Source organism: Desmodus rotundus, chromosome 8 (genome assembly GCF_022682495.2).
Source record: "Desmodus rotundus isolate HL8 chromosome 8, HLdesRot8A.1, whole genome shotgun sequence".
NCBI lineage: Eukaryota > Metazoa > Chordata > Mammalia > Chiroptera > Phyllostomidae > Desmodus > Desmodus rotundus.
This window is the reverse complement of record NC_071394.1, coordinates 128,665,959-128,687,561: the sequence shown is the minus strand read 5'-3', so window position 1 is coordinate 128,687,561 and position 21,603 is coordinate 128,665,959. Positions and strand designations below refer to the sequence as shown.

The 21,603-nt window shown below is 51.0% G+C and overlaps 2 protein-coding genes across 10 annotated transcripts in view; one reads left to right on the top strand and one right to left on the bottom strand.

Annotated features, from left to right (window-relative positions):
- The window catches only part of FYCO1 (FYVE and coiled-coil domain autophagy adaptor 1), a 72,218-nt gene that overhangs the window by 42,232 nt on the left and 8,383 nt on the right, over positions 1-21,603 (top strand). For all 5 annotated transcript variants that reach the window (XM_045199784.3, XM_045199786.3, XM_045199785.2 and 2 more), the window contains exons 15-16: positions 11,387-11,482; positions 20,242-20,452. In XM_045199784.3, coding sequence (XP_045055719.2) covers positions 11,387-11,482; positions 20,242-20,452 — 307 coding nt within the window. The remainder of the gene's footprint in view (positions 1-11,386; positions 11,483-20,241; positions 20,453-21,603) is intronic.
- CXCR6 (C-X-C motif chemokine receptor 6) lies at positions 1,077-14,988 on the bottom strand. 5 transcript variants are annotated; one of them, XM_045199791.2, is made up of 2 exons: positions 14,839-14,988; positions 1,077-3,658 (listed from the first exon to the last, which is right to left on the bottom strand). In XM_045199791.2, exon 2 carries the CDS (start codon positions 3,635-3,637, stop codon positions 2,609-2,611), a length of 1,029 nt encoding a protein of 342 aa, XP_045055726.2. In that variant the 5' UTR covers positions 3,638-3,658; positions 14,839-14,988; the 3' UTR covers positions 1,077-2,608. The 5 variants fall into 5 exon arrangements, with proteins under 5 accessions (XP_045055726.2, XP_045055725.2, XP_045055723.2 ...); XM_045199790.2 differs by lacking the exon at positions 14,839-14,988 and adding an exon at positions 6,537-9,076; XM_045199788.3 differs by lacking the exon at positions 14,839-14,988 and adding an exon at positions 6,407-9,075.

Sequence of the window (21,603 nt, the reverse complement as noted above, 5' to 3'; positions counted from 1 at the left end):
GGTGACCCCGAGCCCTGCTTCTCCCATCACACGACAAAGTGTCCCCCATGGGAACCTGTGGAGAGGCTGCAGGGCCCTGGGTCCCTGACTCCTCACTGTGTTTCCCCAGTTAGGGCCTCTGCCTCCTGGGCTAGGACACTGTCAGGGAGTCAGGGGCTAGTGGCCCCTCCATTACAAGGGCTCGACATGAAGGTGAATGCACAAAGGGAGGTGACAGAAACTCCCCCATTGAAGCAAATTTAGAGAAGATAGAAGCCAGCCTTGAGAGCAAGAAAAGAGCAGATTTTGTTGCTTGACAGTGGACTCTGGTCCGCGTGGCCCGAGTGCAGTAGAGTAACCCTCCTTGTGGATGCAGGTGGGCACGCTCATGAAGCAGTAGGCAGGGTCACAGGACCCCTGCAAGGCCCGACCTGCACGTGGCTGGACCAGAGGGCAGGTGGCATGCCATGCCCCTCTGGAAGGGAAGCACACCCTCCCATGCCTCGCCAGCTCAGGTGGCTTCCCTTTTGTGTTACTAGTTCTTTGTTCTTTTTTAAAAAATTTACTCAGTGACATGGGTTTATGAGATTATATGTTTTAAGTGTACAGTTCTACTGTGTGCCCATCACCCAAAGTCTAGTCCCCTTCCTTCAATATATATTTGATCCCCTGTGCCCTCTTCAACCCCTCCCCACACCCTTTAACCTCTGCTGACACCCTCCTGCTCTCCGTGTCAGTGGATGTTTTATTATTACTTTTTTTAATCCTCACCTGAGGATTTGTTTATTGATTGCAGAGGAGGAAGGGAGAGAGAGAGAAAAAAAAAAATCTGTGAGAGAGAAACGTCGACCAGTTGCCTCCTGCATGTGCCCCACCTGGTGGGTCCAACCACAACCTAGGTGTGCGCCCTGACTGTGGATCAAACCTGCAGCCTTTCCGTGTGCAGGACGACGCTCCAACCAGTGAGCCACCCAGCCAGGGCTTATTCGTTCATTTGTTGCTTTCTGTTTTGTATCCCACATAATGAGTGAAATCGTGATACTTGTCCTTTTCCATCTGACTCACCCTGCTTAGCATGACACTCTCAAGATCCATTCGAATTGCAGCATTTCATCTTGTCTCATGGCTGAGTGGTATTGCCAGTTCTTGTGAGAAAGAACAATAACTCCTGCTGTGTGGGAGCCCTCCTGCCTGTGAGCGTGAACTGTGCTAAGTGTTGGGTGCCTATCACCTCAAGTCCGTACGCCCGCGCTGAGAGGTCAGAGTATTGTCGTGGTCCCTGTTTCACCAAAACGAACGTGGCAACGAGATCACCGGCTCGTCTTACCAGCTCATAAGGGACAACGCTGGGATTGAACTCTGGTCTATCTTAACCCTCAAAACCACGCCGTTCAGCCAGTTCTGACCCATGTCCCCTGCTTTCGGCTGGTTCTCCTGATTTGGGTGAGTGATGAGCGGCCCATGAACCAAAAAGATGACTTTACGCCTGTGAAGCAGATAGGATCTAGCAAACGCACCCCAGTGCCTGACATTTAAAACTCTGCCTCACCCCGTCACCGCATCATGGAGATCAAGCAAGTGCGCCTCGCATTTTGGGCAGGAGGTTGGAAACCGCAGTGGAGGAGCCGGTTGTTTTCACCAGTATATTCTACTTCCTTGGTAGAGCGGTGCCCTGAAACTTTGCAACTTTTACCTTATTTCTTGTGCTCTGAGACCACAGATAATCTCTTTTGATGTATTCCAGGCATACCACATGAAAGTAGAAGGTGCCCAAGGGATAAAAGTAGTTTGGAGACTTAAAACGTTTTATTTCTTAGTCATGAAAATCATATGCTCTTTGATATATGTGTACAAGAATCATATACATGCCTACATAAAGGAGTTGTATGTGTGTGTGTGTGAGAGGCACAAGGTAATTTGGTCTTAAAACGAGCAGACCCCCCGAAGAGTCCATTTCAGAGACACTCCTCAGATCCACGACAGCCTTACACTCTGCTGCACACAGTTTTCTAGCGTTCCTGGGGCCACTGGAGATCTCAGCCAGACAGTGCATTTTGGCCTGTTCCTGGTGCCTGGTGCTCGTCCTTCCAGGATTAATCATGGAGAACAAAAGCACCTCCCCAAGTAAAGGTCAGACGCCTCCTGAGGCAGAACCTGACCTCACTTGTGAGGTGACGGAGGCCTGGGCCCTATGGGCCAGCACTTGTCGCCATGGCTGCCTTCATCTCCCCCACCTCCCAGGAGCCAGAAGAATCTTCTGAATTTTGTAGCTCAGAGTGTCGCCTGCTGTCGGCCGTGCTCCCCTCTTCAGCATTCAGTCTTAGTCTCCGTGAAGGAGAACCCGAGATTTTTAGAGTCACACGTCATTCCCCTTGGTGTCAAAGTTCTTGTGGATGGAGGAAGGAAATTCCTTCCAGTTTTTAGACCCCGCTTTGAGCTCCAGGCCTGGGTGTTCAAGGAGAAAATGGATGTGTCCACGTCTGAGAAGCAGCATTCCACGCCAGCCGTAGCATTTGGTTACATCTCCACGAAAACGTACAACCTGTGAATATAGCCTTCCTCGTCGCCTCCGGAGGACACAGCCCCGCTCCTGGCAGCTCCCAAGCCGCTTCTCCAAGCCCCGCAAGGCCTACAGCTGGAACATGCTGGTGGCTTCCGCGTGGTGGGAGGTAGAGCACGTCTTGGAACTGTTCTCTGAAAAATTCTGCTGCCCTGACACTCCCAGGTAAGGGAGGCAGCCAGTATCTTTCATGAGCTTCCAGAAGTTCTTCCGAAATTTCAGGCCAACAAAGCCATAGAGCACAGGGTTAAGGCAGACCCGTAGGTAGGCGATGGCCTCGGTCACCACGATGGCATACTGGAAGCTGGTCATGGTGTCGTACTCCCAGCTCGTGCTGCGGATGAGCTTCACAAGGTTGAAGGGCGTCTGGGTCAGCAGGAACAGAGCCACCACCAGGAAGATGATCTTGAGAGACTTGTGTTTGTGGAAGCCTCGGACACGAAGCAGGTTCTTAATGATGACTGAGTAGCAGACAATCATGACATGCAGTGGCAGGAAGAACCCCAGGGTCATCTGGATGGCAAGAACCATAGTGGAAATCTCTGCATTGTGGTAGCCACAGATGCGCTTGTCCAAATGGTGGACGTCTCCATAGATGATCTGTGGCAAGGAAACCAGCAGGGAGACCACCCAGGCAGACAAGCAGATGACCTTGGCCCAGCTTGTCCACTTCGCCTTCTCGTTGTAGGTCTTGGTGGCCTGAACCACCGCAGTGAAGCGGTCCACGGTGATGCAGATGAGGATGAGCATGGCTGTGTAGAAGTTCGAAGTATAGATGCCCAGCAGGATTTTGCACATGATCTTGCCAAAGACCCACTCATGGATGCTTGCGTAGGTCCAGAAGGGCAGAGTGCAGACGAACACCAGGTCGGCCAGGGGCAGGTTCATCAGGAACACGTCTGTCAGGCTCTTCAGCTTCTGGTAGAAAATATATATGACCAGCACGAGGGAGTTCCCCACCAGGCCACAGATGAACACTGCCACATACATGCAGGGCAGAAAGATCTTGCTGAACTGCAGGAACTGTTCGTGCTCCTGCCTGCTGCTGTAGGAAGTGTTGAAGAGCACATAGTCTTCGTAGTAGTCGGCGGTGGCCATGGTGTCTGTTCTGACGAAGGCCTGTGAGCCAAAACACAGGAATTATGTCTGGGGCTGAGGGTTCACACCTCCTGTCTTCCCACAGACCAGCTGTTGCCCACATTTAGGGGGCAGGTGCTCATCTCCTAAACCCACCCCTGTTCAGCTCCCTTCCAGCACTGTCTAGTACACTGGAGACAGTGAGTCCAATAGGGAAACTGCTCGGACGGGACAAGGAATTCTTCATTAGTTTAAAAATTCTCAGGGTCTCACCCATCTGGGAGACCGCGCACCTTCCGTAAAACCGTGCACTGACTTGGGAATCAAAGGGCGCCCGTGGTGAAGTGGGGACAGTGCCTTCGGAAGAGCAGCGCGACAGCACCTGTCTTCCCCTGCCTGTGCCTTGCAGCACTTGCCCGCCCATCCTGTGCCCCATTTGTGGTTAAGTTAGACCCCTGAACTACTCGTGAAAGCTAAGGCATGTATTCCCCTTCCAGGGTGTCCGCCATCGAGGAGACTGGAGACCAGGAGGTAAATGGGGGATGGCCAGGACTCTTCTGCCTGGGTGGCCTGTCCCCCCTGCCCTTCTTGCTCTCAATTGCATAGATTTTAAAAGACGACCGATAGAAAATCAAGGCGTAGAAAAGCACGTGGGCCCAAGCACTTTGGCTGAGCTGACCCCTGGCCAGGGACTGGGGAGTTCTCCTCGCAGCCCAACCCCAGCTTTCTCTCTCATCGCCTGTCACGGTTATGACATGCCACCATCGGAGCCTGTTTCCTGAATATTTCTTGACCTTCAGGCATCTCTTTCTTTTTAAGATTTTAATTATTTTTAGAGAGAGGGGAAGAGAGGGAGAGAAACATCGATGTGCAAGAGAAACATTGCCTCTTATACGCCCCCAACCCAGGCATGTGCCCTGAACCTGGAATCAAACCAATGACCTTTCAGTTTGCAGGACGATGCCCAGCCCACTGAGCTATACCAGCCATGGCATCAGGCATCTCTTAAAAGGTAGATCTCCCCAGAAGGAAGCATAGCTTTAGCCTTCACGACTAGCAGTTTAGGCTGAGAGGCCTCCTTTAGCAAGTGGAAGGCCTGGTCAAAATGGGATGGCACTGGGCAGGTGGCCAGAGGCCCGGGCCACCCTTGCAGTGAGGCTTGTAGCGAAGCCCAAATAGCTGCCGTTCTTGCCTGGGGCCCCAGCCCTTCAAGCTATCACTTCCCTTTGACCCTTCTTGTTTTGACCTGTGACTCTGCTGAGGACCACAGCCAGGACATAGAGGTGACGTGACCTGTGGTGTGGGCCTGGGCCTGGGCCCCTGTGGCAGCATTGGCCTGGGAGTGCCAGGCCACTAGCCTGCAGAGTCACCACACACAGTGGCCCATTTCTGGGGACCCGGTGCTGTGCCCTGCTGGTATCTCAGGAAGTTTGTTTTTTTTAACTAAAACAGACATTCTTTATTGCACATTTCAAAGTTGGAAGGAGACAGGTATTTATTTTAGAAAAGTCAAAATATCAACCAACCAGGCAAGGGCACATAAAAGGAGGTGTCATCTGTCCTCTCTGATCTGCTTGGATACTTTCCCTGACTAGAACTGCACCAGCCCTGGTGCTGCCCCCTCAGGCTTTCCTGGGAACAAAGTGCCTTTCTCTGCAAGGAAGGACCTTGCCTTTGCAGGGTGAGACTACTCAGTAGAAAATCCCTGCCCCTGGACCACAAATGTTAGTTCTTGAAAGGCGACAGGCCCACCAATAGGCATCAGGGGCCGCCAGCTCCCTGGGCTGCTGGGGCAGGCAGGTCAGACGACGGGTATGTGTGACTGCTTCACAAGGGGACCAAAATTTCTTCATCGTTTATGGTATGAAACAGGAAGCTCTGCTTCCCCTGAGAGTAATGTCAAATCTCCACTATCGCCCGACTCTCTTGTTAACCCTCCTATCGTGGTGTTGCTGGGTCCTCAGAGGGCTCGTGCAGAGTCACTCATTAGCGTAACTAAGGGACTTCAGTAGCGTGCTAGCAGATTGGGACTGCACAGTTCTGTGCAGATAGAGTGTAACAATTCCTTTCCCGTCTAGAAATGCGAAGACCATGCATTTATCTTCTCTAACCAAACTTCTATGTTGATTTCCAAAAGGCTTTTTAAAAATAGTTATATATGCAACTTTGGAAATAGTGTAAATGTCTGATAATAAAAAAACAAGTTAGAATTCAGAAAAAAACATAATTAATGTTTAGGAGGTACTTTTAATACTTTGAAAAGTTTAATACATTTAAATTGCTCAGCAGAATGTAAGCACAAAATTAGCATCGGCTGTTACTGTAACAATGAACAGATGAAAAAGGAATGTAAAATTGATCGTGGTTCTTAACCTTTGCTCATAAACCCCTCTGGGAGCCTCCTGTGAGCTGCGGACCTTCCCTTGGAAATAAGCACACGCCCCCCGGCAGTCCCGGGGGGTCATGAACCCTCTCACTCTCTGCCACACATTCAGTGACTATATTTTTTAAAACAGAAAAGTGACCAGATTTTAATCAGCAGTGCGCTTCCAGCTGGTGAAAGTAGGGTGACTTATTTCCCTTATATTTTCCAAAATTTCTACAGTGCTCTATTGAGACAAGAAAGCAAACCATATTCTGACGTAGCAGCCTGTCATTAAATGCAAAAGAAAACCAGAAAGGTTATATTCAGTGAGCAAACAGACAGTGATTCTCCATCCCCTGGGAGGGCAGGATTATGCCTTCGCTCCCGGACCATTAGCCAACAAGCACTTACTGTGTGTCCCGCACCGCGTTAAGTCATTATCACGGCCCTCTGACCCTCGGCAGCACACTGCAGAGACGGAACGCGAACCGGAGCAGCTGCACTACACTAATAAGCCTGCGCATTTGCAGCGAAACCTGGGGCCCTGGCATTTACCTATAAAGACGACGACGAATGACTCACCAGCCGAGGTGCTTTGTCAGTTTGTTCCAGAGATGAGCTCTGCTCAGCAGCAGGGGCTACCTCTACCCCTCTGTGATGTGGTCCATGTTTCCGCTGAATAGTTTTCAACTCTAGGTTGGTGATTGGAAGAGACCTAACCCATCATCTACATCAGAATCCACATGACCAGCTTGTACCCATGTAATTTCGGGTCAAAGGTAGGAAGCTGTGGTTCTGTTACCGTGAACTCCCTGCCCCCTGGCTGGCAACTGCTCTGTGAGGAACTGAGAGCTGTTATTGTAAGCCGAAGGGGAGCAGTAAGTCCACCTGGCTGTGGCAGTCCACTGAAGATGGTGTTCGTGCCTCCAAATCATTTCACTCACCAGTCACGCGTCCCTTAGGAAGAGTGTGAATCTGGACCAATGCGAAGTCCATGCTCTGGCCTGGGCTGCATGTGCATGCAGCTCCGACACGAGAGCCGCCGATGCTCAGCAGCCCTGCAGAGTAGGTGTCCCTATGTTACAGGGGAGAGCGTGAGGCCATATCCACAGTGACAGTCCCGTGTGCGTGCAGCTGGCACTTCCAGGATGCAAACGGAGCTCTCTGTCATCGCCAGGCCAATGAACTGATGTCTCTTAGGCGATGGTCTGATGCAGCCCTGCGTCCTGGACCCATGCCGCTTGGGCCCCTCGGCAGGCGGCGCTCATCCACCCTGTTTATGCGGACTCAGCTGGCTTCCCGAGGCTGCCCTCTCCGCTCCTGGAACTCCGTAGATATGGGACACCCTGATTGTATCTGTTCCAGTTGGTCTCCATGGTCTGAAAATGCTGGCATTTCAGGGAAGTAACACTCAGAAGGCAGGAATTGGGGGATGCCCACCGGGGTCACGTTCCCCCATGCCTCCCCTCTATGGAAAGGATACCAGGTAGGGATGTGGGCTCCACTTCTTTTTTTCCCAGAAGCAGTTACCCTCTTGCTGAGTCACCAGGCCTCCCCTCCCTGATTCTGCACCCCCATCCAGCCTGCTGCCTCCCAAGGCTGGTATTCTCTGCTCTACTGCTGAACACACCCTTTCCTATGGCTCTTCCTAAGGGCAGCGTGTCAGGCTTTGGGGCCAGGGACTAGATGCAGCCCCAGGGTCTGGAGACTAAGTGCTAGGACCCACTAGGGTTTGAGCCCCGGCCTGGATGCCCCTGTGTGCGGCCATCCGATCCCAGTCACTTGCAGATGAGGAAGCAGGTTAGAGAGGTTAGCTTGTCTGCCCAAGAACACACCTGGAAGTCTCTTTTGAACGAACTAGTTCAGGCTATTCTTTCCACCGAGCCGGTACAAATGAAGTGTTCCCCTAGGGCAGGAACATGATGCGGTGCGGATTGTGTACCTCTGGACTGATGATGGGTGGGGGGATAGCTAGATGGGTGAGGGGACCTGTGACAAGTGAGCAAATGGACAAGCTAAGCCAAACACTGGAGGGGACATGGGCCAAAGTGCCCATCCTTCTGAAACACGCTTTTTGGGACAAGACAGCCCTTTAGAGTGAGCCAGCCTGTCATTTTAGAATCTGTACACTCTGAGAGATGAGCATCTCTCTCCAGGGACAAGCCTACCATGTGGTTTAGGGCCGGTTCATGAGGTGGGGTTGAAGGGCCTGAGCGTTGGCAACACGTGCTCGGCCGCGCTTTCCTCTCTCAGTTGTCACTTGTACCCTGGGGAAAACCAGGTCTCCACCTGCTGCCCTCCACCCTGTGTGCTGGGGTTGGGGGGGCGGGGTATGTGTATTTGAGCGAACGTAGTGGCATTTGTCAGAACTATTCTCCATGGGAAGTTCTCCAGTGAAAAACTTGCAGCTAAATTGGAGGAATGAAGCCGCTCACAATCTGGGGGCCAGAGGTTTATTTCAGCCACTTTACAAAGTGCCTTTTGTTATCTGCCAGTTTGTCGTGTTCATTGTTTCAAGAGTGTTACTCTTCTTTGAAACAAAACTCTAAAGGCAAGGACCCAGGCATATGTGTTGGATTTTCCCTGGAATACTGAAACATTTTCTAAACAGAACGGAGGGAAGAATACAAGGAAAGTGGCAGCCACGCCTGCTGCAGATTTCTCTTGGAAGTCAGACTGTGTTGACCCGCTCGCTTACCCTGAACACCTGACGTTCTCCAGCCAGAACCGCCAGGCCCCTGGACGAGGCAGTTACTGCTGCTGGCAGGAGAGTCCCACTGTAAGGCATTGGTGGGTGAGGGGCTGTGGAGGATGAGTTTCAATCGCCCTCAGAAAAGTAGCCACACCAGAAGGCAGCGAGGGAATTGGGTGTGGCTTGCTCAGCGGCGCCCCCAGGTGTTGGTTGTGAGGATGGGCTTGCTGGTGTGCGTGTTGTGTCAGGCCACAGTTACCCAGTAATCGGAAGTCAGAGTACCAGAAGTGCTCTTCTTGGCTTGTTTCTCAGGCGAAAGAAAACTGGTAATTAAAAGGGAAAGCACTAGGAATTTACTTTAATAGTAAAGTAAAAGGGCACCCCCGATCCATAGTGAGCGTGGTCCACAAAATGACTCGGCCCAACTGCCCCGTCCATGCTGTTTAGCAGAGCCTTCTACAGTGACAGGCACGTCCTGTATCCCCGCTGCCTGGAGCGATGGCCACCAGCCTGCATGGCTACTGAGCACTTGAAGTGTGGCTGGTGCAACCAAGGAAACAAAATTTTTTTGTAATTTTGATGAACTTGAGTTTAAGTAGCCACATGAGGTCGGTGGCTACTGTGCTGGACAGGGCGTTTATAAACCAGAGACTGTAGTCCACAGGAGGCTGTTGCAGCCAGAGGCTGAGCTGGGGGCTGTAGGCCTGGGTCGTGGACCGCAGCACCACTCCTAGCTGCGCTGGGCTAGGTGGGCAGAGGACAGATGCAGCCTCCGGGAGAGATCGTCAGCAGGACGCTCCCGCCACAGGGGCTTTCTGGGCATCTCGCCCCTCCCCAGCCAATCTAATCGAGCAGGGAATCTGCTCCCCGGGCGGTCTGCAGAACTGAAGTTGTAAAGCAATTAAATTAAAGAGACTAAGGCATTTTGATTTGTGAGATGAAAATACAATAAATTCCAGCTGCGGAAACCAAGCTGCAGGAACCCCACCGGTGACCCATCCGACATCCGGGCAGGCTTGAGCCCTGGGCCTTGTTCCCGGACACTGCCTCAGCGTCCTTCTCGTCTGTGGTCACCACTTTACTCTTACTTGGTTCCAAAGTGGAGCCTTGGTCCTGTTCTCCATTGGAGGCATTTGACACAGAAAAGCACCTTCGCCCTAGGCACATAACTAGACATTTATTGGGCAAAGGCTGTGTGCAAGGCAGGTGACCACCCTCAGGGTGGAGCAAGATGACACAGATGTGCGTGCCTCAAGACAGATTCGGCAGGACTGGCCGTACGGAAACTCAGCAGGGAAGTATGACATGCCATCCTCCGTCCGAGGCCACTAGAGCTAGCAGGAAGCTCCCATCACCTGTGGGCAGTGAGTTCGTCCCACCCTTCTGAGAAAAGCTGTGACAACCAAAGGAAATGGGACTGGTAGAGACAGGCTGCCCCCTAGTGGCCTCACACATTTTTTCATCCTTGGACACTTTCTAACACAGTTGCGGACATTCTCAGCGCCCCATAAGAAGAGTACGTCGCACCTGACTACCTAGGTGTGGGTGTGTGGAGACTTAAAGTCAAAAAAAGAGCCTCATAAAACAATGCTTACCCTCACAACATGTGCTAATCATTTCTACTTTGTATTTTGTAATGTTGGCCACAACTTACTTAAGTTGATTCTTAAAAGGGTTGTGACCCATAGTCTGAAAATCTATTGAAAAGAACACTGCCTCTAGTCATTACCACCCAAACCGCATGGTGCCCCGCCCCTGCCCGCCTCACTAAGCTGCCTCAGGCGGGGCCTCCGCCAGGCCTGGCGAGGGTCTGGGGACCTGCCCTGGGAATCATCGACTCAGGGTGTTCTCCATGGATTTGCCCCCGATTCTTCCTTGTCAGTAGGGGTTAAAAATACTCCTTGGCCAAGTAAATATAGAAACACTAGAGTTAAAATTTAATAGATAACTTTGATGCAGGACTTCTCAGAGCCTTGAATTTACTGAGACTAGTGTGACGTGGCTTGGCACCACTCCGCAGAGCTAAAGGTCACCGGTCCAATTCCTGATCAGGGCACATGACTGGGTTGCAAGTTTGGTCCCCAGTTGGGGCAAGTTCAAGAAGCAACCAGTCGATGTTCCTGTCACACATTGATGCTTCTCCCCCTCTCTTCCTCCCTCCCTTCCCCTCTCTCTAAAAATAAAGAAAATGTCTAAATAAAATGAGGTGCACTGTGACTTTCTAAGAGAATGTGTGCTGCTCCCCTACCCCGGCACCGGTGTCCCACCAGGCACACTTTGGGAACCTCAGGATGTCCCCTCGGCCAGGGGGCCCTCACTGCTGGCCCTGTCCTACAGCCTCCTCTCAGCCCCCGCAGCTTCCTGCCCCGTTAGCCCTGGGTGCCGCTCTTGCTCCCAGAGATGGACCAGTGCAGGCTCGTCTGGTTGAGACCTGGCACTGCGAAGGCAGGACTGTGGCGCCGCTGCCCTGTGCCGTGGCCACAGCCTGCGGGGTGGGGTGAGGGGTGGGCCTATTTGTTATGGTCTCCCCCTGGGGAAGACGTCATCAGGGAAGTCACTGCTGCCCTGGCGTCCTTTCCCCACAGAGTATGCCAGGCCCCTCCCGTGGCCTCCAGGTCTGAAGGATTTCCTATGAGATCTGAGGCTGGCTTCATGACTCCAGGGTGTGTACCTAAAGGTGTATAACCCTGTGTTCTCGTTTGTGACTTTTCAGGGACGCCACGTCAAACTCGCTGACCCCGGAGGACACTGAGGACTTGCTGCTAGGGCAGGATGCTGAGATCTGCTTGCTGCGGGCCGGAGAGCTGATGTAAGTGCCGGGCCCAGAGCGCAGCTTCCCATGGGGTAGAGTTTGGGGCAGAGGGGTCTGTCCCTTCCGGTGTGGGGGCTGGAAAGCACCCCGCGGGCCCCGGCCCAGCACCGGTGGTGGCTCTCAGGTGATGCTGTTTTAAGGTATAATTTATGTGCAGTGGAACTCCCTTCATGGTGTGTAATGCTTGGACTTGGACAAATGATAGGGTGTGTAACCTTCAGTCACCCAGCTCAGCTCCGCAGCCAGCCCTGCTCCCCGTTTCTGCCAAGTGGAAGCCAAGGTCTAGGAACTAGGACCACTTGCGATGAAGACACAGACCGGATCCCTCACCCCGAAGTTCTCTGCGCCCCTTTATGCCCATCCCTCTCCCACAGGGACGCCCTGTAGTCTACTCTCTTTGCAAATAACTGTGTTTTGTTTTCTTATCATGATAGCAACACATTTTCAATGTAGAAAATTAGGAAAGTAAAAATAAGTACATACATAATTTTTAACATAAATAATCGACGTTGTATTTTACAGTTTTTTTAAACTTAATATCGCATGAGTATTTCCCCACAGCCATCTTTTTCTCCAGTGGTGTGTTCAGTGGCTGCATAGCTGCTTACAGGTCACTGAACAGACCCAGTCGCCCAGTCTCCGGTATTTATTCCGCACCTGCCGTGTGCCAGGTGCCGTTCTGAGCCCGTGGAGGACATCCGTGAGCGGCACAGAAACAGACCCCTGTCCTCGGGTTCAGTGCCGGGTCCTGGGGGGCTTGACAAACAATGACGTGAGAAAGGAAATTGTGTGCTACGTTAGAGGCCGTGCTCGCTGCGGCAAAGAAACGAAGAGCAGGACAGGCGGCCAGGGGCATTTGCCATTTTAGACAGAGTGGCACCAAAAAGGTGAGCCTGGAAGGAGGCGCTCATCACTTCGGCCCTTGTCGGCCCTGGGGAAGACTGCGTATTGTTCTCTACTGAAAATGTGGTGTCCGGAAAGGTTAAAAAGACTAACGGCACGACCCAAATAATGACGCAAGGGGAAGATCCTGGAACATAGAGTTAAAGGTGACCTAGCCTGAGTGGGGCATTCTGTCAGCAAGTGGCGGCAGGCATGGTAACGCATTAACACTTCGTGCTGCGAGACCTCTTCTCCACAATGAGCCCCTCTCTCTCCTCTCAGATTCTCTGACAGGTATGAATATGGGAAAAGGCCTTTCTTATGTATTTAGAAATAACACCCCAACTCACGTGGCTCAGTGGATTGAGTGCCAGCCTGCAAATCAAAAGGTCGCTGGTTCAATTCCTGATCAGGGCACATGCCTGGGTTGCAGGCCAGGTCCCCAGATGAGGGTGTGCGAGAGGCAACCCATAATTAGAAATAAAGCTTAACACATGGAAAAATGTTTTATGGAATTAAATTTTCACAAAGGTGAATGACTTAGATCGGAGCTGTTCTTTAGAGCATTTGGGTTTTAAAATCATTGATTAGTCTTCTCAGCATAGCTTTGGGGCGTGTTTCCATCCATCCCCACAGCTGTGTAGACAGCAGACCTCTGGCACCACCACCTGCCACACAGCCTTGGGCAAGTTACCTGACCTCTCTGACCTACAGTTCCCACCCCCGAGGTCGGGAGGACAGCAATAGACAGTCTCCGGGAAAGGCTCAGTCGAGCAGGTAGACTGGCCCCATCCCACATTACTCAGATGTAGCTCCAGACTAGCGTGCTGCCTCTGGAGGTGCCCGGCCACTCGGTCCGCATCATGGAGACTTCCCCGCTCACGTTAAGTTCATCCTCCTCGTTCCACCCCAGTCAGGAGGCAGGCGAGCTTGTCTCTGTTTGCAAACGAGGACACTGGGGTTTAGGAGAGGGTCAGCCCTTGGCAGTAAGAAGTGAGGCAGGTGCCAGGCCCAGGTCCGTCTGGCTCCACACCTCATACATCCCATCACTTCTGGGTCCTGCAGAGGGCCCCATAAGCAGAGGAACTCTGTCTACCCTGCAGCCTTCTGCAAGAGGCTCTTCCCCACCTCTTGAGAGTTAGACCCAGGAACACAGCCCCAAGGAGCCTTTCTCCCCAAGACCATCATACCAGCCGTCATTAAAGAGAGTCTGGGGAGGGGATCCAAGATGGCAGTGGAGTAGGCGGAAATTGCGCTCACATGCTCCCAGGACCAAACTGGAATTATAGCTAAAATATAGAACACTCAGCCTGAGTAATCCACCGATGACTAGCTTAACAAAAGTCATAACCAAGGATTGACAGAAGAAGCCCATGGAGACTGGCAGAGACTGGAAAAAGGCTGGCCCTTCCTCCAGAGGGATGTCTCAGCTGCAAAGGGTCCCTCTGAGGAGTGAGGGGTCTCAACCCTACGCCAGGCTCCCCGGCCCAGAGCACCAGAGCTGGGAAGAAGTGCCCACATAACATCTGGTGTGGGGGGGCTCCACCCGCAGAGCCCCCCCAGCTGCCACAGATGAGAATAAGTCTACCAAGACATGATCTGCTTGGGGAGGAAAGGTGGCCGATCTCTCAAAGGAGAAGGGCCAAGAGCCTTTTCCTCAATGGGCTTTTTATTGGGTTCATTTTGCACAGGAATACAGGTAAAGCTCATCAATCATTGTCAGGCAGTAAGGATCAAACAATAGATAATAAACAAAGAACTCTGAGGGCTTATTCTGAGTCAGGGTCAGTTAGTTAAAGGGCTGTAAGACTTTGGGAAACAAACTCATTTCAGGCTTGGACCCTTATCATTTAAATTGAGGGTTTTAGCAAAGCAGGTTTCACAGGGTTTTATGCATTCTTTCTTAGGTCTGATCACCCTGGGGGAATCCACCCTTTCCAGCACAGGACTGCACCGCCCTCTGGCATTGTTTCAGGCTTAAATCAGGCAGGGGAAGTAAGGCAGCTAAGAGATTAGGAGACTTCTAGCAGACAGAATAAGGACTCAGGCTATGCCAAAGCTGAGGGGCGAGGGTCCACACCCCCTTTTTCTGTAGCCCCCCCCTGAGTCCTTCCCTATGGGCCTTTTTCCTGACCATGCCTGCCTTAGGTCGTCCCTCCCTTGAGGAATCTTACCCGTCATTGGCTAACTGGTCAAGCTCAGGGCCAAGCAGGGTGAAGTAAAGTGGGCAGAGGTGGCACCCCTGCCAGGGAGATAAGCTTTGTCTCCTTAATGGTTTATGGTCCCAGTGTCTCTGATTCAGCCTTAGCCATGGGGGTTTACAGCTTCTGAAACCAGGCAGGGCGGTTCCCAACAATCTGGCTATGAAAATCAGTGGGAATTCTGTTCACCAGGCAGAGACAGGATTCTGCTAGAAACTCAGGCACTCTCTCGAAGGTCCAGCACACAAAATCTCATCTGCAGACACTTACCCTGGGCTCCGGCGGAGGGATGGAGAAGGAACTAGTCCTGTGAGCAGAGACTGGGGTTCGTGGATCAAGGGAGAGAGCTGAAGGGTCAGCTGCCAGAGTCCCTGTGCCGAGTCCCTCTCTCACACCGCAGAGCTATCTTTCCTGAGTGGAGCACTCCTCCCCTAGGACCACAGCCCAGGGGAAGAGATAGCCCCGCCCTCCAGACTCCCTGTTGCCCCACACAGCAGAGATCTTGCTGAGCACCCGGAGCAGAGAAGTCATCTGACTGGGAGTTGTGTGGCTCTGGGACAGAGGTAACTCCCCCTCACCGTCCCCCAAGCCTGACCATGCCTCCCCCTCACTGGTGAGGCAGAATCCAGGACAGACTCAGTTGTGTAATTCTAGGACATGGTCCATTTTTCCTTATATGCCCAACTGGTGCAGAGCCCTCCCTTTACACAGCCAAACTTGGTCTGTTTGGGCCTGGTTAACTCTGCTGGCCTCGCTCTGATGACTCCCTGAGACCCCACACCGCCACAGAGGTTGGCAGGTACCTGGCAGGTGGCAGCTAGCCTTGGTGCACTGCCACCAGTCTAGTAGTCACCCCTCACCCCTACCTGGTGGCTCACCGAGAATCTGCCTCACGAAACCTGAGTATCGCCAGAGGCTCTTTCAGTGACTAAGACTGATAGGTAGCCAGAAGGCAGAGGCAAATCCCAGAGTGCCTGGGACTTCACCGACCTGCCCCTGGTCTTGGTGCTGGTGGAAGCTGGCCTTGGTGCACAGCTCAGTCCTTCCTGCACATGCCCAGGCCCAGCAGAGGCAGCCACAAACTGTGGTTTGTTTTTGTAGCTCCAAACAGGGTGCCTAGGGCCAGTCACAGGCAGTATCTGACACTTATCAACACCAGAGTTCCTCCCAAGAGAGCCAGGATGGACACACCCAGTGGCGAGGTTCAGGCAGGGTCAGAGCAGGATCGGATCGAATGGTGTCACACATGGCACCTCCAGAGGGAGCGCTCGGTAGGCACTGGGCCTCGCTGAGGTGCACTCTGCCCCCTGTAGTCCACACTTGCACAGCAGTCCACACACTGGCTGGGACCAGTCCTCAGAGTCGGCCAGCCTGGGGTTCGACCCCACAAATGAACAAGCAGATAGCAATTAACCTCCCTTTTCACAGGAGGACTCACATAACCCATACAAAAGCCCTGGATCAGATGGCTTCAGGCGTGAGTTTTACCAACCATTTCAAGAAAAAATAACACCTCTTCTTCAACTATTCAAAAAATTTAAGAGGAGGGAAGAGTACCTATCTCATTTTACAAGGCCAGCATTATTCTCATTCCAAAACCAAATAAAGGCACTACAAAAAAAAGTATAGGCCAATATCCCTGATGAACATAGACGCAAAAACCCTCAACAAAATTTTAGCAAAGCGAATCCAGCAGTACATTAAAAAGATCGTACACCGCGATCAGGGAGGATTTATGCCTGGATCCCAAGGTTATTACAATATCCACAAATCGGTTAACATGATACACCACATAAACAAAATGAGGGATCAGAATCGTATGATCCTATCAACAGATGCAGAAAAGGTGCTTTTTTTTTAGATTTTATTTATTTTTAGAGAGAGAGAGGGAGGGAGAGGGAGAGAAACATTGGCCTGTGAGAGAAACATCGGTCGGCTTCCACCAGCACGCCCCATCCAGGGACTTGGCCTGCTACCCAGGCGCGCGCCCCAGCCATGAATAGAACCGGCGGCCTCTCGCTTTGCAGGATGATGCTCCACCAACTGAGCCATGCTGGGCAGGGCCAGAAAAGCTTTTGACAAAATCCCGCACCCATTTATGATAAAACCAGTCAAAGTGGGAACGGGGGGAACATATCTCAACATATTAAAGGCATATATGACAATGCTAACATCATACTCCCTGGGGGAAAAACTGTTGGGTTGGCCAAAAAGTCCATTTAGTGGACTTAGTGGACTTTAGTTCTGTAAAATAAAGGACACATTTTTTATTTTCACCAATAACTTTATTGATTTGAATATTTTGAGTATGTCGGCTCTCTCCTGCTATTGGCTTCTAGTGGGTAGAGGCCAGGGGTGCTGCTAAACATCTTCCAATGCATAAGACAGCCCTAGAGCAAATAATTATTTGGCAAAAATGTCAATAGTAACAGGAAACTTCTCAAAACCACTTTTGACAGCACTTTCTCCATATACTGCACAAACCTGTTTTTGCGTTTCATTTGCATTTTTACCTTGAAATAATAAAGCATAGTACACCAAAAAAGTTGCATATCTTTTTCCATTTCAACATTAAAATGTCTACACCTAAATTCACCAATTTTGATCATTTTTTTAAATGCACGCTGATATGACAGCTGTCACAATACATTCTAACAAAATTGTTTCAAATGAAGTTAAAGACAACTAAGCGCTACTAGAGCCATTGTATGGGAAAAACTAAATGAACTTTGCGGCCAACCCAATAAAAGCATTTCCCTTAAGATCAGGAACAAGACAGGGATTTCCACTTCCACCACTCTTATTCAACATAGTACTGAAAGTCCTAGCCACAGCAGTCAGACAAGGAGAAGAAATAAAAGGCATCCAAATTAGAAAGGAAGAAGTAAAAGTTATTATTTGCAGATTACATGATACTGTATGTAGAGAATCCCACAGATTCCACCAAAAAACTATTGGAACTGATAAATAAATTCAGTAAAGTATCAGGATACAACATAAATATCCAGATGTTGGTTGCATTTTTATACACCAATAATGAACTATTAGAAAGGGAAATTACGAAAATAGTCCCATTTACAGTTGCATCAAAAAATTAAATACCTAGGAATAAATTTAACCAAGGAGGTAAAAGACCTGTACTCAGAGAATTATAAGACACTGAAGAAAGAAACTGAAGCTGATACAAATAAATGGAAGTGCATACTGTATTCTCGGACAGGAAGAATTAACATTGTTAAACTGTCCATATTCCCCAAAGCATCCTATAGACTCTGGGCAATTCCTGTCAAGACACCAGGGGTGTATTTCACAGAATTAGAACAAATAGTCCAAATATTTATATGGATCCAAAAAAGACCCCAAATAGCCACAGCAGTCTTGAGAAAGAAGAACAAAGTTGGAGGAATCCATGCTACCTGATATCAAACTACCCTGTAAGGCTGTAGTAATCAAAACAGCATGGTACTGGCATAAAAACAGACACATAGGTCAATGCAACAGAACAGAGAGCTCCGAAATAAATCCACCTTTACATGGTCAATTAATATTTGACAGAGGAGGCAAGAACATAAAACAGGATAAAGACAGTTTATTCAATAACCGGTGTTGGGAAAATTGGACAGGTACGTGCAAAAAAATGAAACTACACCACCTTCTCACACCATACACAAGAATAAACTCAACATGGATCAAGGCTTAAATATAAGACTCAATACCACAAAAAATCCTCGAAGAAAACATAGGCAGTAAAATCTAGGACATTTCTCTTACTAATATTTTATGTCTCCTCAGGCAAGGGAAACAAAAGAAAAGCAAATGGGACCACATCAAACTAAAAGGTTTTTACACAGCTAAGAAAACCTGTAACAAAATGAACAGACAGCCCAATGAGTGGGAGGATGTATTCTCCAATGATACATCTGGTGGGGTTAATAACCAAAATTTATAAAGAACTTACACAACTCAACACCAAAAAAACAAACAACCCAGTTTAAAAATGGGCAAAAGACCTGAATAGACACTTCCAAAGAGGACATAGAGATGGCCAACAGATACATGAAAAGATGCTTGACATTGCTAATCATCACAGAGACACAAATTAAAACCACAGTGAGATGTCACCTCACACCTGCCATCCATAAGATGACAGGCAAGTGTGTGGAGAAAGGGCACCCCTTATGCACTGTTGGTGGGAAAGCAGACTGGTGCAGCCACCTGGAAAACAGTGTGGAGTTACCTCAAAAAATTAAGAATGGAACCGCCTTATGGCCCAGTGATTCCACTTCTGGGGATATGTGCAAAGAAACCCGAAACGCTAATTTGGAAGAATGGAGGCACGTGCACCCCTATGTTCATAGCAGCATTAGTCACAATCACCGCGGGACGGAAGTAGTCCGAGTGCCCGCCAACAGAGGAGCGGATTAGAAAATGGAACACTGCTCAGCCGTGAAAGTAACGAGGTCTTAGCATTCGAGACAGTGTTGATGGACCCAGAGGGTATTGCGCTCAGTGAAATTCTGTCAGTCAGAGAAAGACAAGTACCGTATGATTTCACTTACACGTGGAATCTAAAGAACGATGTAAACAAACCATCAGTATGGAAACAGGCCCGGATACAGAGAGCAGACTGACGGTTGCCAGAGGAGAGGGGCTTGGGGGACTGGGAGAAAGGTAGAGGGGTTGAGCGCAGTGGGTAGTTACAAAATGGTCACGGGCATGTAAAGAACAGCACAGGGAGTACAGTCAACAATATTGTAATAACTTCCCCGACCGGTGTGGCTCGGTTGCTTGGGCGTCGTCGTCCCTCAAAGCAAAGGGTCACTGGTTTGATCCCATCAGGGCACGGGCCTGGGTTGCAGGTTCGGTCCCCAGTCAGGGAGCATATGAGAGGCAGCCGATCAATGTCTCTCTCTCACATCGATGTTCCTCTTCCTCTCTTTCTCCTTCCCTTCCCCTCTCTCTAAAAATAAATAAATAAAATCTTTAAAAAATAACATTGTCGTAACTGTATGGTGCTGGGCGGGTACTAGAAACATCAGGGGGAGCTCTGTAAAGTATGTGATTGTCTAACCACTGTGCTGTACAGCTGGAACTCACACAAAATAATATTGAATGCAAACTGTAATTGGAAAAAAAAATTTATTGAAAAAAAGAAAATCCGGGGTATTTGTGTGTAAGAAAAGTCAGGGTGTCCACTTGGAGGTTTCTGATGAGGGTTGTGCGTCCTGCCGGTGGTAATTACATAGATGGGGACAGGGAATGGGAAAGAGAAAGGCGGCAGCTAAGGGGCAGGGCAGCTCCAGGCGAGCTGCAGAGAGCCAGGCCTCAGCACTGGCCTCCTGCCCTAGCGAGGGGTGGGATAGCTCAGGCCAACCTCTCAGTCCCACCGCAGGCCCACACCGGCGGGGGTTGTCTGTATTTGTCACCTGTGTGTCCCCAGTGCCTAGTACTATGGCAGGCACGTGGTAAGTGCTCAGAAAATGCCTGTTGCCATCAGTTTCGCATTAAACTTTGGCCCAGTATTAAGCCCATAGGTCAAGGTTATCCAGAGCTTATCCTCCCAAGAGCTTCGGATTTCTGGCCACCTCTGAGCCACAGCCAGCCTGACCAGCAAAGGCAACTTTTACCCACTTTGATCAGGTCCCTCCCTGCATTCGTTTTTTTATTTTTTAGGATAAAAGTGCCCTTCACGGTGGAAGAGATCGCCAACTTCGGAGAGGGCAACAGGGAGCTGTTTGTGCGGTCCAGTACCTACAGCCTCATCCCCATCACCGTGGCCGAGGCAGGCCTCACCATCAGCTGGGTCTTCTCCTCCGATCCCAAGAGTATCTCCTTCAGCGTGGTCTTCCAGGAGGCAGAGGACACACCGCTGGAACAGTGTAAGGTAAGGCCAGCTCCCTGCCAACGGGCCCTTGCTCACACATCGGGATGCCTGGGCAGGCCCTTCCCACCGCAGGGCCGTGGTTGGTCTATCTTGTGCTGGGCAGGCCTTTCTTGGAATGTTCTGGGCCCCAGCTGTGAGAGAGACCCCGAGAGAAACGAGGGTAGGACAGCACCTGGGGAGTGTTTTTGAACCAACTATGAGGCTGCACCCCAGACCACTGAATCAGGACCTCAGGGTGGCAGGGGGCACAGACATCCCTAGGCGATCCAGGGAGCAGCCAAGGATGAGAACCACTGGGCTGGAGTGAGGGAAGGAAGTCAGTGCGCAGAGGTTGGGGTGGAATCCGGAACAGGCAGGGGAACAGGACCCGTGGTGGCTGATGGAGTGTGGGGTGAGGAAGGGGGTCGGAATCCACCCCTACCCCTGCACAGGGAGAGAGGGTGCAGGGGACAGTGGGTGAGAGCTGGTGTGGGTGGACACCCGAGTTCCATTTGAATCACTGAGCGGAGGGGATGGTGAGGACAGTCAGACTGCGGACAGGAGCTTAGGGAGGAGCCCAGGCCCTTAATGTGGCTGCCCAAGTCGCCATTTTCCAAAAAGACGGGAGTCAGGATAGCGGAGAGCGATTTGAGGTCGTGTGAAACGAGGTGATATCGATTTACCCCTCGTGCATGTGGCCCACGGGTGCCCTGAGGGGCTCGGGGGAGGGCAGGAAGGCCGAGCTGAAGGAGCGCCGGGCCGGCTCGGTTCACAAGCAGCAGGCCGCTGCTCCTGAGCTTGTGCAGCGAGGAGGAACGTGTGGGTTCGCCCTCCCGCCGCCCCTGCCCTGCTCGTTGTAGAGACTGCTTGTCGTTTCTGTGCTCCTAGAGTCTCTCCTGAAGTGTCATCCTAGCCTCCCTGAGTCATGTCCTTTCTTATCTGAACACTGCGCTGTCCTCTCATCCCTTCCGGGGCTGACAGTGGCGCCACCTGCCTAGCTTTGGGGCCCTTCCTTCGTGAGAGGCTGTGAGCCCCTCAGGCGTGAGGTCTGAGAGTGGACTCAGGTCACCTGCTGACTGTGCAGGAGGAGCGTTGTGTGACTCTGTGGGCAGGTCTTTGTCCAGTTTGCAGATAAGGAAACAGACTCAGAATGACTCACCTGGTCCCTTAGT